Source organism: Macaca thibetana, chromosome 7 (genome assembly GCF_024542745.1).
Source record: "Macaca thibetana thibetana isolate TM-01 chromosome 7, ASM2454274v1, whole genome shotgun sequence".
In the NCBI taxonomy this organism is placed as follows: domain Eukaryota; kingdom Metazoa; phylum Chordata; class Mammalia; order Primates; family Cercopithecidae; genus Macaca; species Macaca thibetana.
In genome coordinates, this window is record NC_065584.1 from 33,214,965 (window position 1) to 33,237,634 (window position 22,670).

The window sequence follows — 22,670 nt, forward strand, 5'->3', positions numbered from 1 at the left end:
TATAATACAAATGACAAAATTCATTAATTTTAAGTGTACGATTCAATTTGTTTTGTGAAATATATGCAGTCCTATAATCACGACCACGACCAAGAGATGGAATATTAGAACATGTGGAAAAAGGAAATATAAAGGAAACAATAAATTTAAAATTATAAAACAAAACAAAAAGAAACATTTTAAAAAGAGAGAGAGAATAGTTCTGACATTCCTTAAAGTCCTCAGGCCCCTTTCCAATCAATTCCCTCTTCTCCCCCCAGCCCTGAGCAACTACCCATCTGCTTTCTGTCACTGTGGTTTTGCCTCTCCTAGACTTTTATATAAGTGGAATAAAACACTATATGACTATCTTTGTCTTTTTATGGGCAATTTTATTCCATTTACATTCATTGTCATTACTGATATAGTTGGTTATAGGCCTAACATCTTAACTATTTACTTTCTATTTGTCTCACCTATTCTATATTCCTTTTAATATTTTTTCTTGCCTCCTTTTGGATAGTACTTTGGAAGGCCAAGGTGGGAGGGTCACTTGAGCCCAGGAGTTTGAGAACAGCCTGGGAAACATGGCAAAACCCTGTCTCTACAAAAAATACAAAAAATTAGCTGGGCATGGTGGTACATGCCTATAGTCCCAGCTACCTGGTAGGTTGAGATAGGAGAATCACTTGAGCCCAGGCAGTCGAGGCTGCAGTGAGCGGGAATCAGGCCACTGCACTCCAGTCTGGGACACAGAGCAAGACCCTGTATCAAAAAAAAAAAAAAAAAAAAAAAAAAAGTATTTTTATTAGTTCATATTCCCCATAGCGGTTATACATTTTTTTACTCTTTTTTCAGTGACTATCAGAGCAGTGGTTCTTAAAGTGTGGTCCCTCGACCAGCAGCATCAACACTACCTGGGAACTTGTTAGAAATGCAAATTCCCAAGCTCCACCCCAGAATCGTAAACTGTAAAGGTAAAATCCGGCAATCCAGGTTTAACAGATCCTCCCTGTGATGTTGATGCATGCTGAAGTTTGAGAACCCCTGCCCTGAGACAACTTTCGCTTCTGGCAGGCAGCTGGGCTGTGTGCATATCGCCTTCATCCTACAAGGGGTGGAGCTGATTCAAAGCCTGGTTTCAGTGCTGTGAGGGCTGGTTTGTTTCTGGGTTGCTCCTACTTCCAGCATGTAGCCCTAAAGTGGTCCCAATTGAAAACCAGGGTGTTTACTGAGGGTCCTCCTCCTTAACAGGCCCTGACCTCCAATTTTTCACCCCCAGCCCTGAGGCTTCTGGAAAAGCAGCCTCTAAGCTGCCCCTTAGGAATCAGGAAAGACCTCAAAGGAAAATGCAGTGCCAAGTGTCAGGCTCGCCTCTGTGTTTCTCTTTCCTCTGGGATCTTGGCATTCTGACCCTCCAGTTCTTGATCCCTTGAAGCCTTCATATTTCCCACCCACCACACACCACTTTTCTAGCTGTTATCGGCGGTTTGGCGTGACATGACTTAGTCTGACCCGGCTGAAAAAGGAAGCCCTCTATCCTGTTGTTATTCTCCCACTGGGAATCTAGAGTCAAAGTGAGCGTTTAGAACAGTTCCCGGCACATGGTCAAAAACTCAGTAAGTGTAAGTTATTCTTCTTCTCCCAATAAAATCCTAGAGTCCTATTGAGCTGCAGTGTTAAAAATCAACTCCTCCTAAATCTCTCATACTTTTGACAGATAAGCAAACCAATGTCACACTGTATGATTGAACTCCAGTGCAATTGGACTCAGCAGGAGGCTGTAATTGGACTCCAGTGGATTCCTGAATGGTTTCCTGCCCCTGGTCTAGAAGGTGGCAGTGTGCTCTCCATCCCTAAATCAGGGAGTGGGAAACCTCGGGCCCAGCTAAGTTCTCAGCTCAGAAAAAGACAACCTGGGTGCTGTGGCCTCAGAACCACCTTCTCTCCCTCTCCCATTGTGGGACGCAGACCCACAGCCCTAGCTGCACAATTTGGAGTAATATTAGCTTCAGAATTCCAGATCCTCTCATATCTTTCCTCTGAAGCAGAGTACACACACGCATGTGTACACACACACACGCACTCATGCATAAACACGCGCGCGCGTGGGCACACTCACCCACAGGTCCTCAGGTCACCACACAGGATCTGGAAGGCACACACTGTCCAGGGAAGACAAAGCCACAATGGTGGTGATGATAATTGTTCTGCTCTGAATGCTGGTCCCTTACTCCAGTGAACAGGGACAGGCAGACGCAAGGAATGGGCTGAAATGCCAGGCCAAGCCTAGAGCAGGAAGACTGTGTCTGGGGACCTGCCACCCTCTCCTTCTGGTCAGGACTCTGTGCTGGGTCTCCAGGATCAGGTCCGCGAACTCCCCATGTGGCCCTAGTAAGATATGGGGTGAGTATGAGCTGTATAGAGAACCATGACCCTTGGCTGGACTGTGAGCAGATGCAGCTGCTGCTAACTCGGATTGCTTCATGGAAGCAGAGGTGTGTGTGGGTGTGAGTGTGTGTGTCTGTGTGTGTGCGTGTGTGTATGTAGGGGCAGGCTTTAATGCTGTGCTCAGCTGCCAAACCTAGAAAGAACCCCTCAGCCTAAGGAGGTTTTAAACTGATTTTAGATAATTTGGCTCAGAAGAAATCTATGCACTTAATTTTTTTCTGGTTTAAAAGTAGTACATGTTCATTGTAAAAAATAATAATAATAATAATAATAAATATGGAAAACGGAAAAACCAGAGTGTGAAAAAGAAAATGAAAAGCACCTGTGCTCCCACCTCTGGAGATAATCACTCTTGACATTTTGGTGGAGTTGAGATTACATGCACTTACCATTTTCTTTTCTTCTTTCTCACTGAATCTGCAATGAGTATTTTCTCATGTCATTACTCCCTGTAAACCTGTTTGAAGGCCTCGTACCACCGTATTGTGCACAGTAATTTATTTAACTTGTTCCCAATTGCTGGACATTTAGGTGGCTTCCAGTTTTTCATATTGTGTAAAGCCAGGACCATATGTCTTTGTGCTGAGCCCTGCTTAAAGGCACCATCAGAGTGCAAGGGAGGAGGAAAGCCGGGAAAGGCTAAGTGTGGCTGGGATTGCAGAGGCTCAGCTGGGTGTACTTTGACCAAGAAAGTCTGACAGGAGCAGTGATGGGGGAATAAGGGGATGAACTGGGATTCAGCTGCCCCTGCCTGCTTTGAACAAGCAATCTTCAAATTCCCCTATGGTCTTCAGGAATCTTTCCGTCCCTCCTGGAGAGATCAGACAGGAGGGCAGTCCTCCTGGTGCGGCAGAGTGTAGGACAGGGTGAGTCAAATGCAATAATCTGCTCTGTGGGCCCTGGGGCTGCCCACTCCCACCCCAAGGCCCCTGCATACCTCAGCCCCCATGGATGGTGACAGCACAGTGTACCTGACTCGAGGCTGCAGGTTGAAGGGACATACATTATGGCCAGCTGGGGGAGAGGCTGAGGACCTTTGGGGGCCATGTCCTCCATTCCCAGAGGGTGGGCAAGATGGGCAGGGGTGGAGGGGCAGGGCTGCGACTGGGGCAGTACAGGGGCAGTCAGGAAGCTGGAGATGAATCCATGGCTCTGTTGCCATTCTGGAAAACTGACGCCTTGCTTTCCTTTGCCTTCCTCAACCTGATCAAGGGGCTCTGGTAGGGAAGGGGATGACTGTGCCCCTCACTAGGCTCTGCATGTGTTCGCTTACCACCGACCCTCAAAAGGGGGCAGAGGACAAGAAGACTTAACTTCTGTGGGGCTCCTTAGGGGCACAGCATCATGGAATGTTAGTGCTACAGTTGATTGATATCAGTGGCCATTTCATGCAATCACTCATTGGGGAAACTGAGGGGCCACATCAAAAAACTAATAAGGGAGCCGGGCGCGGTGGCTCACGCCTATAATCCCAGCACTTTGGGAGGCTGAGACGGGTGGATCACGAGGTCAGGAGATCGAGACCATCCTGGCTAACACGGTGAAACCCCGTCTCTACTAAAAAAATACAAAAAACTAGCCGGGCGTGGTGGCGGCGCCTGTAGTCCCAGCTACTCGGGAGGCTGAGGGAGGAGAATGGCGGGAACCCGGGAGGCGGAGCTGGCAGTGAGCTGAGATCCGGCCACCGCACTCCAGCCTGGGTGGCAGAGCAAGACTCCATCTCAAAAAAAAAAAAAAAAACTAATAAGGGGTGAACCAGGCATGGAATCCCAGTGTACCTGACTCCCAACTCCATACGGCTTACAGTGCTCACATGCCCTCAACCCCACACCTGTGGTCACATCTGCTGGGAGAAGGGAGACCATGGCAGGGGCTCCAAAGCTGCCCTTGGAGGGCAGAAGAGACCAGTCCTCCTGGAAATCTGCCCAGAGGAGCCCAGCCCAGCAAGGCCTCTGCTTTGGGCACTCCGTGCTCCCCACCTGCTGGAACATGCCCTCCACATCGCTATAATCCAAGGGGTTCCCTGTATTTTTGACCCCCAGAGAGGAAGGAGGAGGCCCTGCGTTTGTGAGCACTGAAGAGCTATGATGCAAGCCTGCATGACCTGCCCAAGCCTGTGTGCCCCATCTCTGCCTGTGGAGAGGCGTCTGCCACAGCTGCGTGACACCCTATATGGAACTCACCTCTTGTTTTTTTTTTTTTTTTTTTGAGACTGAGTCTGGCTCTGTCACCCAGGCTGGAGTGCAGTGGCCGGATCTCAGCTCACTGCAAGCTCCGCCTCCCGGGTTTACGCCATTCTCCTGCCTCAGCCTCCGGAGTAGCTGGGACCACAGGCGCCCGCCACCTCGCCCGGCTAGTTTTTTGTATTTTTTAGTAGAGACGGGGTTTCACCGTGTTAGCCAGGATGGTCTCGATCTCCTGACCTCGTGATCCACCTGTCTCAGCCTCCCAAAGTGCTGGGATTACAGGCTTGAGCCACCGTGCCCGGCTCACCTCTTGTTAATGTACCAGCAGGGCCCTGAGGCCCATGGCAGCCCAGCGTCTCCAGACCATCTATGCCCTCCCTGGTGGAGGAGCTGGTGCTTGGGCCACATCCCCTTCTCTGAGTCCCCCCGTGATTGCTTGGTAGACGTTCTTGGAGCCCAGCTTAGAGGCAGCCGCCCTTGGGTTCACAGCTGAGAGCCATGGGCAGTGTCTTCTTGCCCCTTTGCCCTCATATGGCCAACAACCCCCACCCCACTTCCTAGGAAGTCAGCCAGAGGATCCTGACCCCTCATGGACACACCCTCAGTGTCTTCGTCCAGGCCTGCCTGGCCCCACTCCTCCCTTGCTCTGTCCCAATACCTGGGCATTGTTCCTGGAGCCACGCTCTGTCTTCGGGTTTCTCAGGAGCCAGCTTCCTAGCATCCAGGCATTTCTCTTGGGGCAGAAGCAGAAACTGCTCTTTTCCAGGATTTGGCTGTGGATTCTCATGGGGGCTGGGACTGGAAAGGAGACTAGATAATCACAGCCCTGGGAGCGGCAGGGTCTCCCTGCACTTTGCCCTTCACCCTTAGCAGAGACCTGCTAGAAGGCCAGACATGGCCCCAGGTGGGTGACGCCAAAGTCTGAAGCCCAGAAGTCAGGGCGGCAGCAATCCCCTCTCTCAAAATCTACCACATATTCTCATCCCAGCCATCTCTTTGGCTCCACAAAACAACTTTGTGGGGATGTATGGATGGTAATCCCTATCACCTTCCACACCTTACAGATAAGAAAACAGAGGGCACAAAGATCTGCCCAAGGCCTCAAGGCCAGGACTGAATCCCCGATCTTCAGATTAGAAATCCAGGGCAAGACACAGCCCCATCACCCTCCAGCTTTGCGATGGGCCAAGGAGGGGGACAGCAGGAGGTCCCCGGAGCCCCTAGACTGCCCCTCCCCTCTCTGCATACCCCACTTGCACCTGCCACAGCCCAATGTGTGTGGGGGGATTGTGGCTTCCCAGGTGCTCAGTAGGTACTCAGAGCAGCTGAAGGAGGAAGGGAAGCCCTGGGTGTCTCCATACTTCCAGCTGGGATATGCAGGTCCAGACCTCGGCACCCAGGATGCCCCACCTTAGATCCTGCAGGAACTTCTGAAAGTCTCAATTTGCCTTAGGGAGGAAGTTACTAAGGTGTATCCCTCTAAGACCATTGCTAGGGGCAAGCATCCTCACTCAGTAAGAGCTGACAGCTGTGAGCACACACCATGTGCCAAGCTCTGGGCTCAGCGCACTCCCATTCGACCCTAGAATGAATTCTCTCTCAACCCCAAATCCCACCTGCCACTGAGTCCTGTCAGTATCTCCCAGGATCAGTTCCCTTTCCTCCATCTGTACCACCACTGAACCCTAGTTATCTTCACTTGCCTGCAGCCATAGCAAAGGCCCCTTAATGGGGTCAGTCAGTCCAGCCCTCTCCAGTCCACTCCCTACACACAGCCATGGGGAAGGCTTCAGGACCCAGATCCCACCCTAGCACCTACTCTTAGACTCCAGCAGGGCTGCACAGTCTGGCTCCCACACCCCATCTCACACCTCCATCTGTGCCCTGCACACCTGCCTTCTCCTGTATCCAGCCACGGGGACTTTCCACACATTCTTCCTTCTGCATGAAACGTGTTCCCCATCCTCTTCACCTCGTTGACCCGCACACACTCTTCCTTCAGATCTCAGCTTTACGGCCTTCCCTGGGTCTCTGTGTCAGCTCCATCCATTGTGTGTGCTTACATGCACCTGCTGTACTTCTTCGGGGCAGAGATGTGATTTTACACTTGTCTTCTCCATCAGACTGGAAGTTTTATGAAGACAAAGCATGCATCTGCTCCCTCTCCCTACTTCTCATCTTTCTCACCGTGGTACCCCAAGCATCCGGTACAGTGCCTGGCATATAGCTGATGCTCAATAAATATGTGTTGAATGGACAAATGACTAAGCCAACTCTGTGGGGTAAGCACTACTGCCAGCCCCAATCCACAAAGAAACGGAGGCCCTGAGAAGTGAAGTAGCCAGTTCCAGGTCCCGCATCTTGCAAAGGACAAAGGCAGGGTTTGAGCTGAGTCAGACTGCAGAACCCATGCTCTTCACCACTTTGGGTCCTGCCTCCAGTACCCTGGCCTCAGTGCTTGTCTGTCTTGCTCTTCTGACAGGCTCTGAGGACTGCTCGGCTGGCCCAGGCTCCCCTCCCCAGCAGCTGCCCCCAGAACCATGGAAAGTCTGAGTGAACTACAGAACCCGCTGCTGCCCAGGAGCCCCTCCCACCTCCACGGCCCCTATCCCTACCCTGAGGCCCCACCCAGCTGGTCCTACCAGGAAAAGCTCTACTCCTACCTCCTAGGCAGCGCTGGGCCTGCTGGAGCTCACCAGCTCCTGGACCCAGGGTCCCTGCAGCTGGCCGTAGAGGCCTGGTACCGGCCCAGCTGCCTCCTGGGGAGAGACAAGGTCAAGGAGCCCAGGGCAGGCAGCTGTGAGACCAGCTTCACAGAGGACAGGGAGCCCCAGGAGGGGCCCCCAGAGCAGCCCACAGGACCTGGTCAAGCTGCAGAGAATGTCACCATCCAGACTGTGTCCTACGGGGTACAAGAGGAGCTTCGGGACCAGGAGGACGACCAGGAGGAAGAGGAGGTGAGTGAATGAGGTTTAAATGCAGATTCCAACCTGAGCAACACAAGGAGACCCTGACTCTACAAAAAAGTTAAAAATTAGCCTGGCATGGTGGCGTATGCCTGTGGTCCCAGTTACTCAGGAGGCTGAAGAGGGAGGATTGCTTGAGCCCAAGAGGTTGAGGCTGCAGTGAGCTGTGATTGCGCCACTGCACTCCAGCTTGGGTGATAGAGCAAGACCCTGACTCAAAAAAATGTAAATAAATAAATAAGTAAATAAATAAAATGCAAGTTCTCAGAGCCTCATCACCAGATATTGAGATCTAATAGGCCTAGACTTGGGCCCAGGAATCTGTATACTACCAAAGAAAAGGACTTGGGACACAGGTACAGCCCATGCTTTGAGAAACACGAGTTTGGAGTGCCTATTTCATTGTTCAGTAGCACTTGTTCTTGTTTTCTTAATTATATAAATAATTTAAACTCAGCGCACTCAAAGATAACATTTTGGTGAATGATTGTGTAAGTCTCTTATTCACATTTTACCCCAGCCCACTCCCCAGAAGAGATCTTGCTGTACATAGTTTTATAATCTGATTGTATTTCTCTAAGCAACATATTTGAGTATTGCTCCACGTAATTTAATGTATTCCTGAGAGGTGATTGTTAATGGTTACATGGTCTTCCATTGCAAGTTCTTCCATCATTTATTAACACAGTCTCCTGGTCACTGGTCATTGAGATTGTTTCTTTTTTTTTTTTTTTTTTTTTTTTTTTGAGACAGAGTCTCACTCTGTTACACAGGCTGGAGTGCAATGGCACGATCTCAGCTCACTGCAACCTCTGCCTCCCAGGTTCAGGCGATTCTCCTGCCTCAGCCTCCCAAGTAGCTGGGATTATAGGCACCTGCCACCACACCCAGCTATTTTTGTATTTTTAGTAGAGAGGGAGTTTCATCATGTTGGCCAGGCTGGCCTCAAACTCCTGACCTCAGGTGATCCACCCACCTCAGCCTCCCAAAGTGCTATGATTACAGGTGTGAGCCGCTGTGACCAGCCCATTGAGAGTGTTTCTCTTCTTTCACAATTGCTATCCTATGATGAACAACCCTCATGTAGGTATTTGCCTTCTTTCCTCGTGATAAATTCCTAAAAGTGGAATCATTGTGCCATTGTTAAGGCTTTGGTAGAAAGTGCCAAGGCCAGCCTACACCCCCACCTGTGGCAGAAGAGACTGCCTGTTGCTCCATGTCACTGGCCACTGGGCATTGCCTTTTTAAAAACCTCTTCCAGCCTGCTGGGGCGGGGCTGATCCTGGGCCTGGTCACTAAACCCCACTGTTTTGCAGAGCGATGCCACTTCAACGGAGAGCGAAAGTGAAGACAACTTCCTCACGCTGCCTCCCAGGGACCACCTGGGCCTTACTCTCTTCTCCATGCTCTGCTGCTTCTGGCCACTGGGCATTGCTGCCTTCTACTTCTCCCAGGGGGTGAGAGCACCTGGGGCCCAGGGGCTCTTCCCTGGCCCATCCCTCTACTTGAGGGCTTGGCATCGCGTCTACAGGATGGGGTCAGGGGCCTGGCAGGCTGGGCTGTTTTGCTGGGTGTGGGGACACTCCTGTTCATCAGCATGTCTCTCTCCCTAGACCAGCAAGGCCATCTCCAAAGGGGACTTCCGCCTGGCCAGCACCACCTCCCGCCGGGCCCTCTTCCTAGCCACACTCGCCATCGCCGTGGGGGCCGGTCTCTACGTGGCCGTGGTGGTGGCTCTGGCAGCTTACATGTCCCAGAACGGCCATGGCTAGTAGCCAGTAGGGCCTGCATCCTGACTCCCCTGCCCACCTGAGGAAGCAGTGGGGTTTGGGGTTGCAGACGCTATGGAAAGGCCCAGCCCCTGAAGATGATCCCGGGAGAGTGGCTTGCTGAGGGGGAGACCCCCATTCCGCAGCCTGCAGAGCTCAGCCTTCACTTCTGCTTGCCCGCTGCTCCCAGCCCCAGAGCAGGGCCCGGGGCCCCACTCTCTAACCCAGGCTACAGACGGGAAGCAGAAGGCAGGGCTGCCCACCAGGCCATCCCAGCGGGGCCTAGCTCAGTCCATTCTGCCCATTCCCTAGAAGATCTCCTGCCCTACAGCCAGCCCACCACCTACCCTGCCAACCTCCCCACAGAGAAAGAGCAGGAGGTTACAGGGAGGAAAGGGGGTGCCCAGGGCACAAGGGGACCTGTCCCAATCCTTTCAGCCCACAGGGATCTTCACCTGGGGACAGCCTGAGCTTCCCCCAACTCCACTCTGGCCCCATCATGCCCAGACCTCAGCAGGCCAAGAAGGAAATATGTGGAGACAAGGCGGCCTCTTGCTGTCTCTGATTCTACGGGGTGCTTATCTCCCCACGGGCTTGTGAGGCACTGTAGATTCTAGATAGGGAAGAGGAACCTCGGTATGTAAACTCTGAACCAAGGGCAGGTTCTTGGAGCTTCTTTATGTGGGTGCAAAAGGCAGTTGCAATGACAGAGAGTCCTGAAATATTGCTGGACTACATGAGTCTTCCTACTCTCCCCCAACTCCCTGCCCCCATCATCCTTTTCTGGGCTTTGCCTGGGAGTCCATGAGCTGGTGCCATCACAAATAGACTAGACCCAGAGAGTGCCCTCAGCTCACCAGCCACTGAGTGCAGGGCCCTAGGTCCAGCCCTGCAGAAAATGCAACAAGGAGAGACCCTAGGGAGTAGTATAGATGAGGGAAGGGACTCATGGAAGGAATGGCCTGCTGAGTAGTCAGCAGTGCTTAGGAAGGCTTCCTGGAGGAGGTGTCCCTTGAGCAAGGCCTAGGATGAATAGAATTCATCTAAGGGATTTGGTCACATAATTCTTTGTATTTGTAGGCTGGGGTGTAGCAGGAGCCTTCCATGGGAAGCTTCCAGGCTGTTTGGATTCTGCCTGGAACATCCGGGCTGGAGTCAAACTACAGCCATTCCTAAGGGTTCCACCAACTCAAGGAGGAACATCAGGCCTGTCTCTCAAAGACCAATGATGTTTTCCCATCTCTGAATGCTAGGGGGTCAGTGGTGGGTACCTGGTTACCCCTGGGGCATCTTCACTGATACCTCTGCTCAGGGCCGCTCTCAACACCCTCAGCCACTAGGGCACATCCAGAATTTTAGAGACATCCAGGTAGGCAAGGGGGGAGCACTAATGTGAGCAGGCCTGTCTGGACTCAAGCTACAGGCCCCTGCTGTGCATGATGTGGGAACCTGGTCATTCCCATGCCCCATATAGAACCCAGGGCTGTGGCTCCCCCACTGAGCATCCCTTGTCCCACTGTCCTCCCCTGCCTTGGGCACTGCCCAGCCCTCCACTCCTGCATCACAGCAGTTTTAAGATCCCATTATTGTACTGATTTATCCTTGTAATAAACGTTTCTGTAACACCTGGTGCCCTCTAGGTCTCTTGCTGTGCCACCTACCCCGCCTTTGCGTGAATCTCATTCTATTGCTATGTCTGCTGCTCTGACCCCTGGCAGCCTCCGGAGAGGACAAGCCCATGATGTATGGGCCTTAGGAGAAGCTGTGGCCAGAATGTCTGCACCATCTCAGGACTTATCTGCTTGGAGTAGTCTGGCTGTAGGGTGATGGCCTGCATTTGGCTTGCTCTAGGCAAGCCAAAGCAAGATCCATGCCTGAAATAAAAGCCCTTCTAGGCTCAAGAGCCTTGGAGGACAGGAAGGAAGGGATGTGAGCCAGGGTGACCGAGGCTCCACGGAGCTGCCTAGGGCTACCAAGGTTGGATACAGGGTGTGAGGGGGCCAAGGAGTCCATGCCCCTGCCTCCTGCTCTCGGGTTCACCATCTCTTCTATCCCAGGAGCTGCTCCTGGGCAATGTGGAGAGGAAGGCATCTCTGCCTGCCTCAGGCCCCAGCTCAGCACCAAATCTCCAATATCCTCTCAGACCTGAGCCCTCAGGAGCCTGCCTGGGCCAGCACAGGGACTGGCCTGGCCTCTAGGTCACTTGGATGGAGGGCCCTGGGGTGGCAGGTTATGCACATCCCATATCCGTGTGTGCACCTACTTGTAAGACACAGCTATGCATGTATGCACACACACATGCTGCATGGATTGCAAACCCCAGAAACAGAGATTAGCCTGTGGGGTGGATATGAGGGGCTGTTGTTGGGATAACATTTGTAGAAGCGTGGAGAAGGAGGCAGATCTGGGCAGACGGAGAGGTCAGGCTGCAATGCAGTCCTGAATGACAGGCTGGGCCAACCCACAGAGGAGCCAGAGTTGACCCAAATTGGGGTGAAGAGCCAGGTCTTTCTACTCCCTCTTGACCAGTCATTAGATGTGGGCCACCCAGAAAGAGGGTGTGACCTCAGGCAAGGCAATGGTCTTCAGCTGTGACAACCCGAAAAGATTTGCCCTGAAGACTGTTTGCTGCCAGGACCTGCAACAGCTGGAAAGCTGTCAATCCTTCCTGAAGGGGCCCTAAGTGGCATATCACCACTTTCACCACACCCACCCACCCAGCAGCAGATGCGCTGGTGCCCACCTAGATCCCCTCTGCATTCACCTCTTCACTCCGAAGGCTGCTTCGGTCGTGTTCTACACAGGTTCCCTGGGCTCCCCGGTGGGACTGAGCTCAGTTGCCTGCAGCAGCATTCTGCTTGACACATGCCCTTCACTGGCTGACTGCCTCTCCCTGCCTCCTTCCCTACTCCCCAGCTGTGCTTCCTGGGATCATCTCCTAATAAACCGCCTACAGTTGAACCCTTGTCTCAGGATTGGCTTCTGGGAGAAGCCAAACCCTGGCACAGAGCATGCACGTTCACACGCACATGCACATGTTCCACATATATGCGCACACTTGCATATACATGTACCCACACACATGCATACACATACACATAGGCACAGCCACGCACCACGCAAACCTTTGTGCACACACATGCACATGTACACAGGCACAGCCCACACATGCACAAAAGTTGTATGCACACACATGCACCCATACATGCACCACGTGCACATATAAGAGGTGAAGAAGGAGGCTCGCACCTGTAATCCCAGCACTTTGGGAGGCTGAGACAGGAGGATTGCTTGAGCCCAGGAGTTCAAGACCTGCCTGGGCAACATAGTGAGACCCCATCTCCACAAAAAAATTTGAAAACTAGCTGGTCGTGATGGATGATGGTGCATGCCTGTGGTCCCACCACTATATGGGAGGCTGAGGCAGGAGGATCGTTTGAACCTGGGAGGTTGAGGCTGCAGTGAGCCATGACCACACTACTGCACTCCTGCCTAGGTGACAGAGTGAGACCCTGTCAAAAAAAAAAAAAAAAAAAGAGAGAGAGAGATTATTTTTTAAAAAGGAAGAAGAGAAGGGGGTATGGTGGCTGAGGAGTCTCACCTGGCCCTGCCTGCGCTGTGGTCCCACCCATCACCAGCCTGGCTGAGGCACTGGAAAGGGCACACGGCAGCATGTACCCTGGTCCAGGCCTTGCTTGGACTGGGCAGGCAGTCTCACAGTCCACAATTCCCACCTCCTTCCCAGCCCTCTGAAATGCTATTCCAGGCTTTGAGAGGCGGAAAGAGAAGCCAAACAATTATCTACCTTCTTTTTTTTTTTTTTTAGATGGAGTTTCACTCTTGTCGCCCAGGCTGGAGTGCAATGGTGCAATCTCAGCTCACTGCAACCTCTGCCTCCCAGGTTAATGCGATTCTCCTGCCTCAGCCTCCCGAGTAGCTGGGATTACAGGCATGCGGCACCATGCCCCGCTAATTTCGTGTTTTTAGTAGAGATGGGATTTCAGTTGGTCAGGCTGGCCTGGAACTCCTGACCTCAGGTGATCCACCCACCTCAGCCTCCTAAAGTGCTGGGATTACAGGTGTGAGCCACAGCGCCTGGCCACAATTTTCTATTTTCAACCTTGGACCTGCCCCTCTCCTTTTCACCCCATCCCTATCCTCAGCTGCAAATTCAGGCTCTGTAGAAGAAAATGGAATCAGAAACGAAGCCCTGGGGACCTCCCTCATGCAGCCCCTAGAAAGGACCCATCTGTGGATCCCAGCGTTGTCCTGATCAGACGCCCACCCACCCTCTTCCCCTGGCATGCCTGGGGCACTTGAGGCTCCTGCTTCCCAGCTCCGCCTGCGTCTGGCTGCCTGAGGCCCCTGGGAGGCATAGGGGCTTCAGCTACTCCCGTTCAGGCTGGCTCCTCAGGCTGGCAGAGACAGGCTGGGGGCAGGGAGGGTCCCCTGGGTAAAGGTGCCCGTGACAAGCTGCAATGCCAGCACATCTGTGCAAATATTACCAATTATTTTCCTCACTATAAACACCCAGCAGGAAGGCAGAGAAGCAACCAACCCAAACTGTTCAAAATAGAAACTGAAATTGCTGCACAGGGAAGTTGGGGCAGCCGGCAGAGTGGGGGCCCTGCACCAAGAACCCATTCCCTGTCCCCGCATGTTGGACCTGATGTTGGACCTGCTCTGGCCGCCCCCACCCTTCAACCCCATCTCAACTTTCTCCCCTACAGGCCAGGCTGGAATGGGATGGAAAAGGGCCTCACCTAGGGGACGTGGGATATAAGGGAGGGTGGCCAAATGGGCCCTGTGCGGGGGTGGTCTGATGGCAGAGGGGGCAGCCACACAGGAGCCAGGAACTGAGGCTATCTGGCCTGTGGTCCAGAGCAGCTGCTGGGCAAGTGGAGCCACAGGGACTGTGGGCAAAGGAGTGGAAAGAGAGCCTCCCTTCACTGTTCTCCAGTCCCAGGGAAAAAGGGGTGTCCTAAGGGTGGCAGGCCAGGAACCCTGGGCGATGGACCAAGGGGCAACAGTGACCTGGCCCCACTCTGAGTGACAGGAATTTTTCTGATGGTGGGAAGGACTAGAAACCCACTCCCAGAACCCCGGCAGCCTTCTCCATCTCTCCCTCTCCATGAATAGGGCTGATAGCAGGTCCATGGACACAGCTGCAGGGATTGTCAGAACAGTGAAATACTTCCACAGTAGTTGATAAACAGGCCAAGCCCTAAATCCTCCCAGTGTTCCCTCTCCTGCCTCCCTGGCCCCTCCCCAGAACTCCAGACCTCTCTGCTCCAGGAACTTAAGTGTTAACAGCTGACACAGTGGGCCCCTCCCCCAAACGCACCTGTCCATGCCTGACTGCCCTGGTGATTAAACGGCCCTGATGTTGCCCCTGGGCACCTGCACCACTCATCAGTGTGCCCCTGCGCCCTGCTGCTTCCCAGAGACATGCTCAGCACAGTCCCTGAGCCCTAGGCCTGAGCCCCACTCAGAAGGTGGGGCAGGGGTCAGTGGCCAAAGGTGTGAGTCCCGGAACGCTGCAGGAGGAAGGAACCCGGGAGGTGATCTAGTCACCATCCCTCGTGCTACAGATGAGACAATAGAGACCCAGAGAGGGTTTCCGGTTGCCCAATGTCACCCAGCAAGTCACGAGCCAAGCCCAGGCCTTGCCTCACAGGCCCTGGAGTTGCTGAGCTAGGCTGGTGATGTCTGCTTGCCTTGGAAACAGAAAACCCAGGGACAACTGCTGCTGCCGCCCATTGAATATTAACAAACTTGCTTCTCTCAGCCTTCCTTCCCCGGCTGTTTCCAGCTTCAAAGGCTTCCCCAACTGGCCCCTCCCTGGGACTGACATCTTGGCCCTTCTATTTTTGGTGGCTTGGTAGGGGTGGGACAGGAGAGCGACCGCCTTGCTTTTGCCTGCCCTGAGCTCATGGCAGCCCCCGGGTGCTCTCTCATCCTCCCTGCCTTTCGGGGAGGCGCTACTCTGGGCGGGGGAGTCCCCACGGGGAGACTCAGATGTTCTGAACAAAAATAAAAGGTGCTCGTGCGGCCCATCTGCATTTCCAAATACTTCCAACCCACATCCCTTGAACTGCTTTTACCTCTCTCCCACTAAAGAGCCAGGCAGGTTTCAAAGCGGGTTCTAGCTCCTCCAGGAAATGACAGAGAAAGAAATTCCCAGGGGGCAGGATCCCTCAGAGGCAGCCGGAAGGGGACAAAGGGGACAATGAGTGTGCTTGCACCAGTGGGCAGGGCTGGGGTGAGGCAGCTGGGCCAGGCTACATTGACAGAGCACCCTGGGTGCACAAAAGACCTTCACACCACTCTCTCTACCACTGAGGCAGGTGTTCTTGTCCCCATTTCACAGACAGGAAGACGGAGGACCGCGAGGCCTTTCCCAGTTCCACAGATCGGTGAATGGTGCCTCAGCCTCTGGGAGCCTGCCGTGGCTCCACCTTCACCCACTGCCTCCCTCCCTGAAGCCAACTCCTGGCCATTTTCTCTCCTTAACCTCCTCCAGCCCTGTCCCTAACACTTGCACTCAGAGCTGGCTGGCCCAGAGCACAGCCCAGTGGTTAAGAGCAGAGAAGATCAGCCAGGCACGGTGGCTCATGCCTGTAATCCCAGCACTTTGGTAGGCCGAGGCGGGTGGATCACGAGGTCAGGAGATAGAGACCATCCTGGCTAACACGGTGAAACCCTGTCTCTACTAAAAATACAAAAAATTAGCTGGGCATGGTGGCGGGTGCCTGTAGTCCCAGCTACTCGCAAGGCTGAGGCAGGAGAATGGCGTGAACCCAGGAGGTGGAGGTTGCAGTGAGCCAAGACCACACCACTGTACTCCAGCCTGGGTGACAAAGTGAGACTCCATCTCAAAAAAAAAAGAGCAGAGAAGAGGGGAGCCCACCACCCAGTTCAAATCCCATCCCCAGCCTGTGTGCAACTTCGGGTAAGATGTTGCTTGGTGTTTTAGCATCTGGAAAACAGGGATCCAACCAAACCAAGTCCTGTGACTCTACCACCCCTCAACCTCCCTGTTATTTCCTGCCATCTCCATCTCCAAGCCCTAGTCCAAGCCCCCATCAGCTCTTACTCAGACTCCTGCAGAACCTCCTAAATGACCTGTCACATGATGCAACATGGATGAACTCTGAGGACATCATGCTAAGTGAAATAAGCCAGTCCCCAAAGAACAAATACTGGATGATACCATTTATGTGAGGTACCTTGAGTAGTCACATTCCTAGAAAGAGAAAGAAGAATGGTGATTGCCAGGAGCTGGGGGAGGGGAAAACTGGGATTTGTTTAATGGGCATAGAGTTTGTTTTACAAATTGAAAAAATTCTGGAGATCTGTTGCAAAACAACATACATGTACTTAATTGTACTGAACCGTACACTTAAAATGGGTAAGATGGTAAATTTTATGCTACATGTTTGTTTTGTTTTGTTTTGAGACATAATCGTGCTCTGTCTCTCAGGCTGGAGTATAGTGGCACAATCTCCGCTCACTGCAACCTCTGCCTCCCAGGTTCAAGTGACTCTCATGCCTCAGCCTCCCAAGCAGCTAGGACTAAAGGTACCTGCCACCACACTCAACTAATTTTTGTATATTTTCAGTAGAGACGGGGTTTCACCATGTTGGTTAGGCTGGTCTTGAATTCCTAACCTCAAGTGATCTGCCCACCTTGGCCTCCCAAAGTCCCGACGTGCTGGAATTACAGGCGTGAGCCACCGCACCTGGCAAGACATTTTAAAAACAGTTTATCTGTTTCCTTGTAAGTACCTTAGAGCAAGCTTGTCCAACCTGTAGCCTGTGCAGCCCAGGACGGTTGAATGCTGCCTGACACAAATTCATAAACTTTCTTGAAACATTATGAAGTGTGTGTGCGTGTGTATGTGTGTGTGTTTAACTCATCAGCTATAGTTATTATTAGTGTATTTCATGTGTGGCCCAAGGCAATTCTTCTTCTAGCATGGCCCAGGGAAGTCAAAACATTGGACACCCCTGCCTTAGAGTAGGGGAGCACCGTAATCGACACATCTCTTATTTGAGAAGTAGTGTCTGTTGCCCTCATCAGGTTTAATTACAAAATTTGATCATGATCATATTGTAGCCTCTCAAAGTGCTCTAGAAATTGTCCATGGTATACATGAAGCAGCCGTGGTGTCTGGAGCACTCTGAAACGCTATCAAAGTTGTATGTATTTTCAAACATTTTTAAAATGAAGAGGCACTCTTGTGTTCTCATTCTGTGCACTTTGCTGTTGGAGTGACAAGGCATTTAAAGATGTTTCTGGCTTTTTTTTTTTTTAATAAGATGGTGTTAATTATCTGGTTATTGACCAGAAATCCTGAGTTATCGATTGCATATATGTGTGGTTTGTAAAAAGAATAAAACAACCGAGGCAGACTCTTGACAGCTCCTTGCTTGGCATTGAGGCTGTAGGGGAAGACGCCTTTTGGAGGGGCTGTAGCTCAGGGCATGCACTGTGAGGCTGGACCTGTGGACTCTGCAGAGCATCCATTTAGCTTCAGGTTGTCTTGTTTCTGCATATAATGACAGAGCATTCTGCTGCCATTCTTAGCTGTGGACAAAGAGAGGTCAGCCAGCATGAGAAGTGTTTGGGGGAGGGTTGTTTGTTTGTTTTAGTTAAGTGTGGTTTTTTTTTTTTAATTTTTTTTTTTTTTTTTTTGAGACAGAGTCTCGCTCTGTCACCCAGGCTGGAGTGCAGTGGCCAGATCTCAGCTCACTGCAAGCTCCGCCTCCCAGGTTCCCACCATTCTCCTGCCTCAGCCTCCCGAGTAGCTGGGACTACAGGTGCCCGCCACCTCGCCCGGCTAGATTTTTTGTATTTTTTAGTAGAGACGGGGTTTCACCGTGTTAGCCAGGATGGTCTCGATCTCCTGACCTCGCGATCCGCCCGTCTCGGCCTCCCAAAGTGCTGGGATTACAGGCTTGAGCCACCGCGCCCGGCCAAGTGTGGTCATTTTTAAACTTTTTTTTTTTTTTGAGACAGGGTCTCACTCTGTCGCCCAGACTGGAGTGCAGTGGCATGACCTCAGCTCACTGCAGCCTCAACCCCCTGGTCTCAGGTGATCCTTCCACCTCAGCCTCCTGAGTAGCTGGGACTACAGGCACCTGCACCATGCCAGGCTAACTTTTGTATTTTTTTTATAGAGACAGCGTATCGTCATGTTGCCCAGGCTGGTCTCGAACTCCTGGACTCAAGCGATCCGCCCACTGTGCCCACTTCAGCCTCTCAGAGTGCTAGGATTACAGGCATGAGCCACCACGCCCAGCAGAAAACTGTTTTTAAACAAACTGTAGAAGTCTTCATTATCAGCAAAGCAAGAGACATCACATCGATGAAAATTCAAGAACTGTCTGTATTTAAACACGATTTGTAATGTTCTGTTATTTTCTGTATGTTGAGAATGCTGAAATGTGTTTGAAGTTAAAAAAAAGTATTACATTTTTAAAATATTCCAATACTATTGTAAATCTGTCCAGTCTCTTTTCAAAGATGATTTTAATGCAGGGAGAAAAAAAAAACAAGCCTCTGAAATGTCCTCCCTGGCCTCTTTTTAGCTAAATTGAACTTTCCTGAAGGCGAATTTGGTCAAGTCATCCTCCTTTAGTTAAAGCTTTCAAAGGACATCTATTTCTCTTAGATAAAAAACAAACTCTTTAACCTGCTTATGACCCCATGTCACTTCACACCACACCCCAATCTCTCTGCACCCCACCATGTCTGCCTTCCTCAGCCCTTCACACTTGCAGGGTCTTTGTATATGCAACTTCTTCTGCCTGAAATACTTTTCCTTTCCTTCTTGTACTAATTAGCCCTATTCATCCTTCCTGCCTTGGTTCTAAAGCCAATTCCTCTGGGAAGCCCTCTTCTCCCCAGCCTGGCCAGGTCTATTCTGACAATTGAGCATCTCTGAGTCCCATGTTCTCCTTCTTCAAAGCCCAGGTTCCAGCTGCAGTTGTGTGTTTATTTCTCTGAGTATCAGATTAATGACAGATGCTAGGCAGTTTTGCTGGACTTCTTTGGGTTGCAGGGAGCATCTGGGAAGCCAGCCCGTGGATGGTGACAACCAGGAATAGGCTTTGGTCTTCTACTGAGTGACCGCTGATTGCTGAAGAGGACAGACCCATAGGAACCCACAGCCCATAGGGACCCAGAACAGACACCTAGAGAGGGAGCAGGAATCCTGGGAAATAGGACCACCAGGACCTGGGGAGGGGGTTGGTCACTGCATTGGGGATGACAGCCAGTATGCAGCCAGAGACGTGGGAAGCCTGTGTCAGTGGCATGAGTGCAGGTCCTGGCTGCTGTACCCTTGCCACTGTGCAGTCCCATGCCCAAGAGACAGGCCACCTGCCACCCTGTCCATGCAGGGGACCTGTGTGTTGCTCAGGGTAGCTGGGAGGGATGTGCTGGGGCCAGAGTTTCCCCATGGATAGCTGCCTGCTTACGTCAGGTAAACCACGAGCAGGCAATGAAAGGAGACTTCGGAGTTTTAGACTTGGATTCTAAAGTGCCACCATATGCCAGCTACTATGCTTATTCTTTTTTGAATTAGCCCACATTTTATAGACCATAAAACTGAGGCTCGGAGAGGTAAGTTAAATTGCCCGACTAGCAAGGAAGTGGGGAGCCTTAGAATTCATTGCAAGGCCTTCAATCTCCAGATTAACCCTCTGCTCCTCAAACCCCATCTTCCAGCAAGGAAGAGTCTGAAAGTGGGGGAAAAAACTCAGGTGCAGGGATCAGCTTCCACTCCTACCTGAAATAATTCTTCACTTTCTTCTTTACCTCAACCTGGGCAAGTGCTGTGTCTGGTTATGTGAGCAGGGAAACATCTCATTACTCACGAGCCCTCTGCCCAACACAGCTGGCCCCTTTAACTCAAAGCCCCTCCAGTCCTCCTACCAGCTCCAAATCCCCTCTTTTCACACTCCCGCAGCCTGCAGGTAGAGGGGTGATGAGCAGCCTTCTCCAGCTGCACCATCTCCCAGGGGCGGGATGTGGAGGATTCCACACTCCAAGAAGCCAATTAAGGATCCTCATCCTGGCAGAGCTGCTGGACCTGGTGCTGCTTGAACACTCCCTGCCCGCCTCGCCCCTGCTCCCAGGAGTCTACCTGGGATGCCTCAGAGCTCCCCAGCCCAGGCCCAGTAGGATGGGGAGCTGCCCTCTCCCCTTCCACCAGCCAGCTCCAGTCCCTGCCCAGGCTCTGCCCAGATTCCCAACTTCATTCCATGTTTAAGCATCAATTAAATATTGACTGAGCATCTGGTAAGCATAAAACAGTCTACTATGTTCTCCGCAGCAGAAAGCGTCTCTTTTCTGCAGAAGTGAGGCCAGTGGGGACGGCCTCCGTGCCGGTCCTTGTGCACAGCAAGCATGCCCCTGCCTGGGCTTTTCCGCTGGCCGGTCCTGGTCCTTCCTCCAGAAACAGGCTTCTCTCAGTGTCTGCCATATCTGCATTGCTCACTCCAACATCACCTCTTCCAGGCCATCCCAGACAGGCCTGTCTTAAGTAACCGCCCTGCTCCTATCCCCTGACCTGCTTCATTTTTCTTCATAGCTCCCTACCTTCTTGACATTTGCTTACGGGTCTGTTGGTCAGCCTTCCTCTGTTTGGAATGCAAACTCCACGAGAAAGAGACTCCTAGGTCTTATTCATGACCGACTTGTTGGGGCCTAGAACAGGGATGGGCCCATGGGTTCCCAGTAAAGATCTCTTCAATGAATGAGACCCAGCTGGAACCAGCTCTGTGACCCCCTGCAGAGCCCCTCCATCCTCCTCCCAGGGCTTTGGTCTCCCACTCATAATGTGAAAGGATTGGTGTTTTCTAACTGGGGTCTTAATCAGGATCCCTAAGGGTGATCAAAAGGAGAATGGGGGCAGGGGGTTCCATGAACTATGTTTTTTTATTGAAGTAAAATTCTCATAACATAAAATGAATAATTCCGTGACGTTTAGTTCATGCACAGTACAGTGCAACCACCACCTCCATCTAGTTTCAAAACACTGTCATTACCCCAAAAGGAAACCTGCACTCAGCAAGCAGGTGCTCCCCATTCCCACGCATGCCCAAGCCCTTGGAAACCACCAATCTGAGTCCTGTCTCTATGGATTTACCTATTATGAATATTTCATATAATGAAAAAATACAGGCCGGGCGCGGTGGCTCAAGCCTGTAATCCCAGCACTTTGGGAGGCCGAGACGGGCGGATCAGGAGGTCAGGAGATCGAGACCATCCTGGCTAACATGGTGAAACCCCGTCTCTACTAAAAAATACAAAAAACTAGCCGGGCGAGGTGGCGGGCGCCTGTAGTCCCAGCTACTCGGGAGGCTGAGGCAGGAGAATGGCGGGAACCCGGGAGGTGGAGCTTGCAGTGAGCTGAGATCCGGCCACAGCACTCCAGCCTGGGCGACAGAGCGAGACTCTGTCTCAAAAAAAAAAAAAAAAAAAAAAAAAAAAAAAATACAATACATGGCCTTTTATGTCTGGCTTCTTTCCCTTTGCATAATGTTTCTGAGGTTCGTCCACATTATAGCATGCATCAGCACTTCATTCCTTTTTATGGCTGAACAATATTCCATTGGCTGGATAGATCACTACTTGTTTATCCATTCATCCATAAATGCTGTGAGCTATTTTTACAAGCGTTTCCCAAATCTGTGATAAGACCATAAAATTTATTTTGGCTAAACAAATTTGAAAAATTTGCTTTGACTATGCCCTATGTTTTCATCTAAAATCTGACTACATTTTGTTTGGCTAAGATGTGTTTCGTGCCAGGCACGGTGGCTCACGCCTATAATCCCAGCACTTTGGGAGGCTGAGGCGGGCAGATCACGAGGTCAGGGGTTCGAGACCAGCCTGAACAACATGGTGAAACCCTGTCTTTACTAATACAAAAATTAGCCAGGCATGGTGGGCACACCTGTAATTCCAGCTATTCAGGAGGCTGAGGCAGGAGAATGGCTTGAACCCGGGAGGCAGAGGTTCCAGTGAGCCGAGATTGCACCACTGCACTCCAGCCTGGGTGACACAGCAAGACTCCATCTCAAAAAAAAAAAAAATGTGTTTGGTAGAGAAGAGCTTATAAAATAGGGATCATAGAAGCAGAGAAGTGCTTGTAGGTCTCAGGACTTGATACTATGGCTCTGTGTGAAGTAACGTGGCCACAGCCCCACCAGCACAGCCTCCTCTGTGGGCGGGTCAGAGTGGGCCACCATTCTCAGCCTTGTGTACACTTTGTCTTTCCTCCTCACCCTCAGGCTCTCTGAAACAG

The 22,670-nt window shown here is 51.7% G+C and overlaps 2 protein-coding genes across 7 annotated transcripts in view; one reads left to right on the top strand and one right to left on the bottom strand.

Moving 5' to 3' along the window:
* The window catches only part of SYNDIG1L (synapse differentiation inducing 1 like), a 66,272-nt gene extending 55,290 nt beyond the window's left edge, over positions 1 to 10,982 (top strand). For both annotated transcript variants that reach the window (XM_050798873.1, XM_050798872.1), the window contains exons 2-4: positions 7,099 to 7,573; positions 8,899 to 9,039; positions 9,196 to 10,982. In XM_050798873.1, the coding sequence (XP_050654830.1) occupies positions 7,157 to 7,573; positions 8,899 to 9,039; positions 9,196 to 9,354 (717 nt within the window). In that variant the 5' untranslated portion in view covers positions 7,099 to 7,156 and the 3' untranslated portion in view covers positions 9,355 to 10,982. The remainder of the gene's footprint in view (positions 1 to 7,098; positions 7,574 to 8,898; positions 9,040 to 9,195) is intronic.
* The window catches only part of ISCA2 (iron-sulfur cluster assembly 2), a 415,347-nt gene that overhangs the window by 74,986 nt on the left and 317,691 nt on the right, over positions 1 to 22,670 (bottom strand). The window lies entirely within an intron of this gene.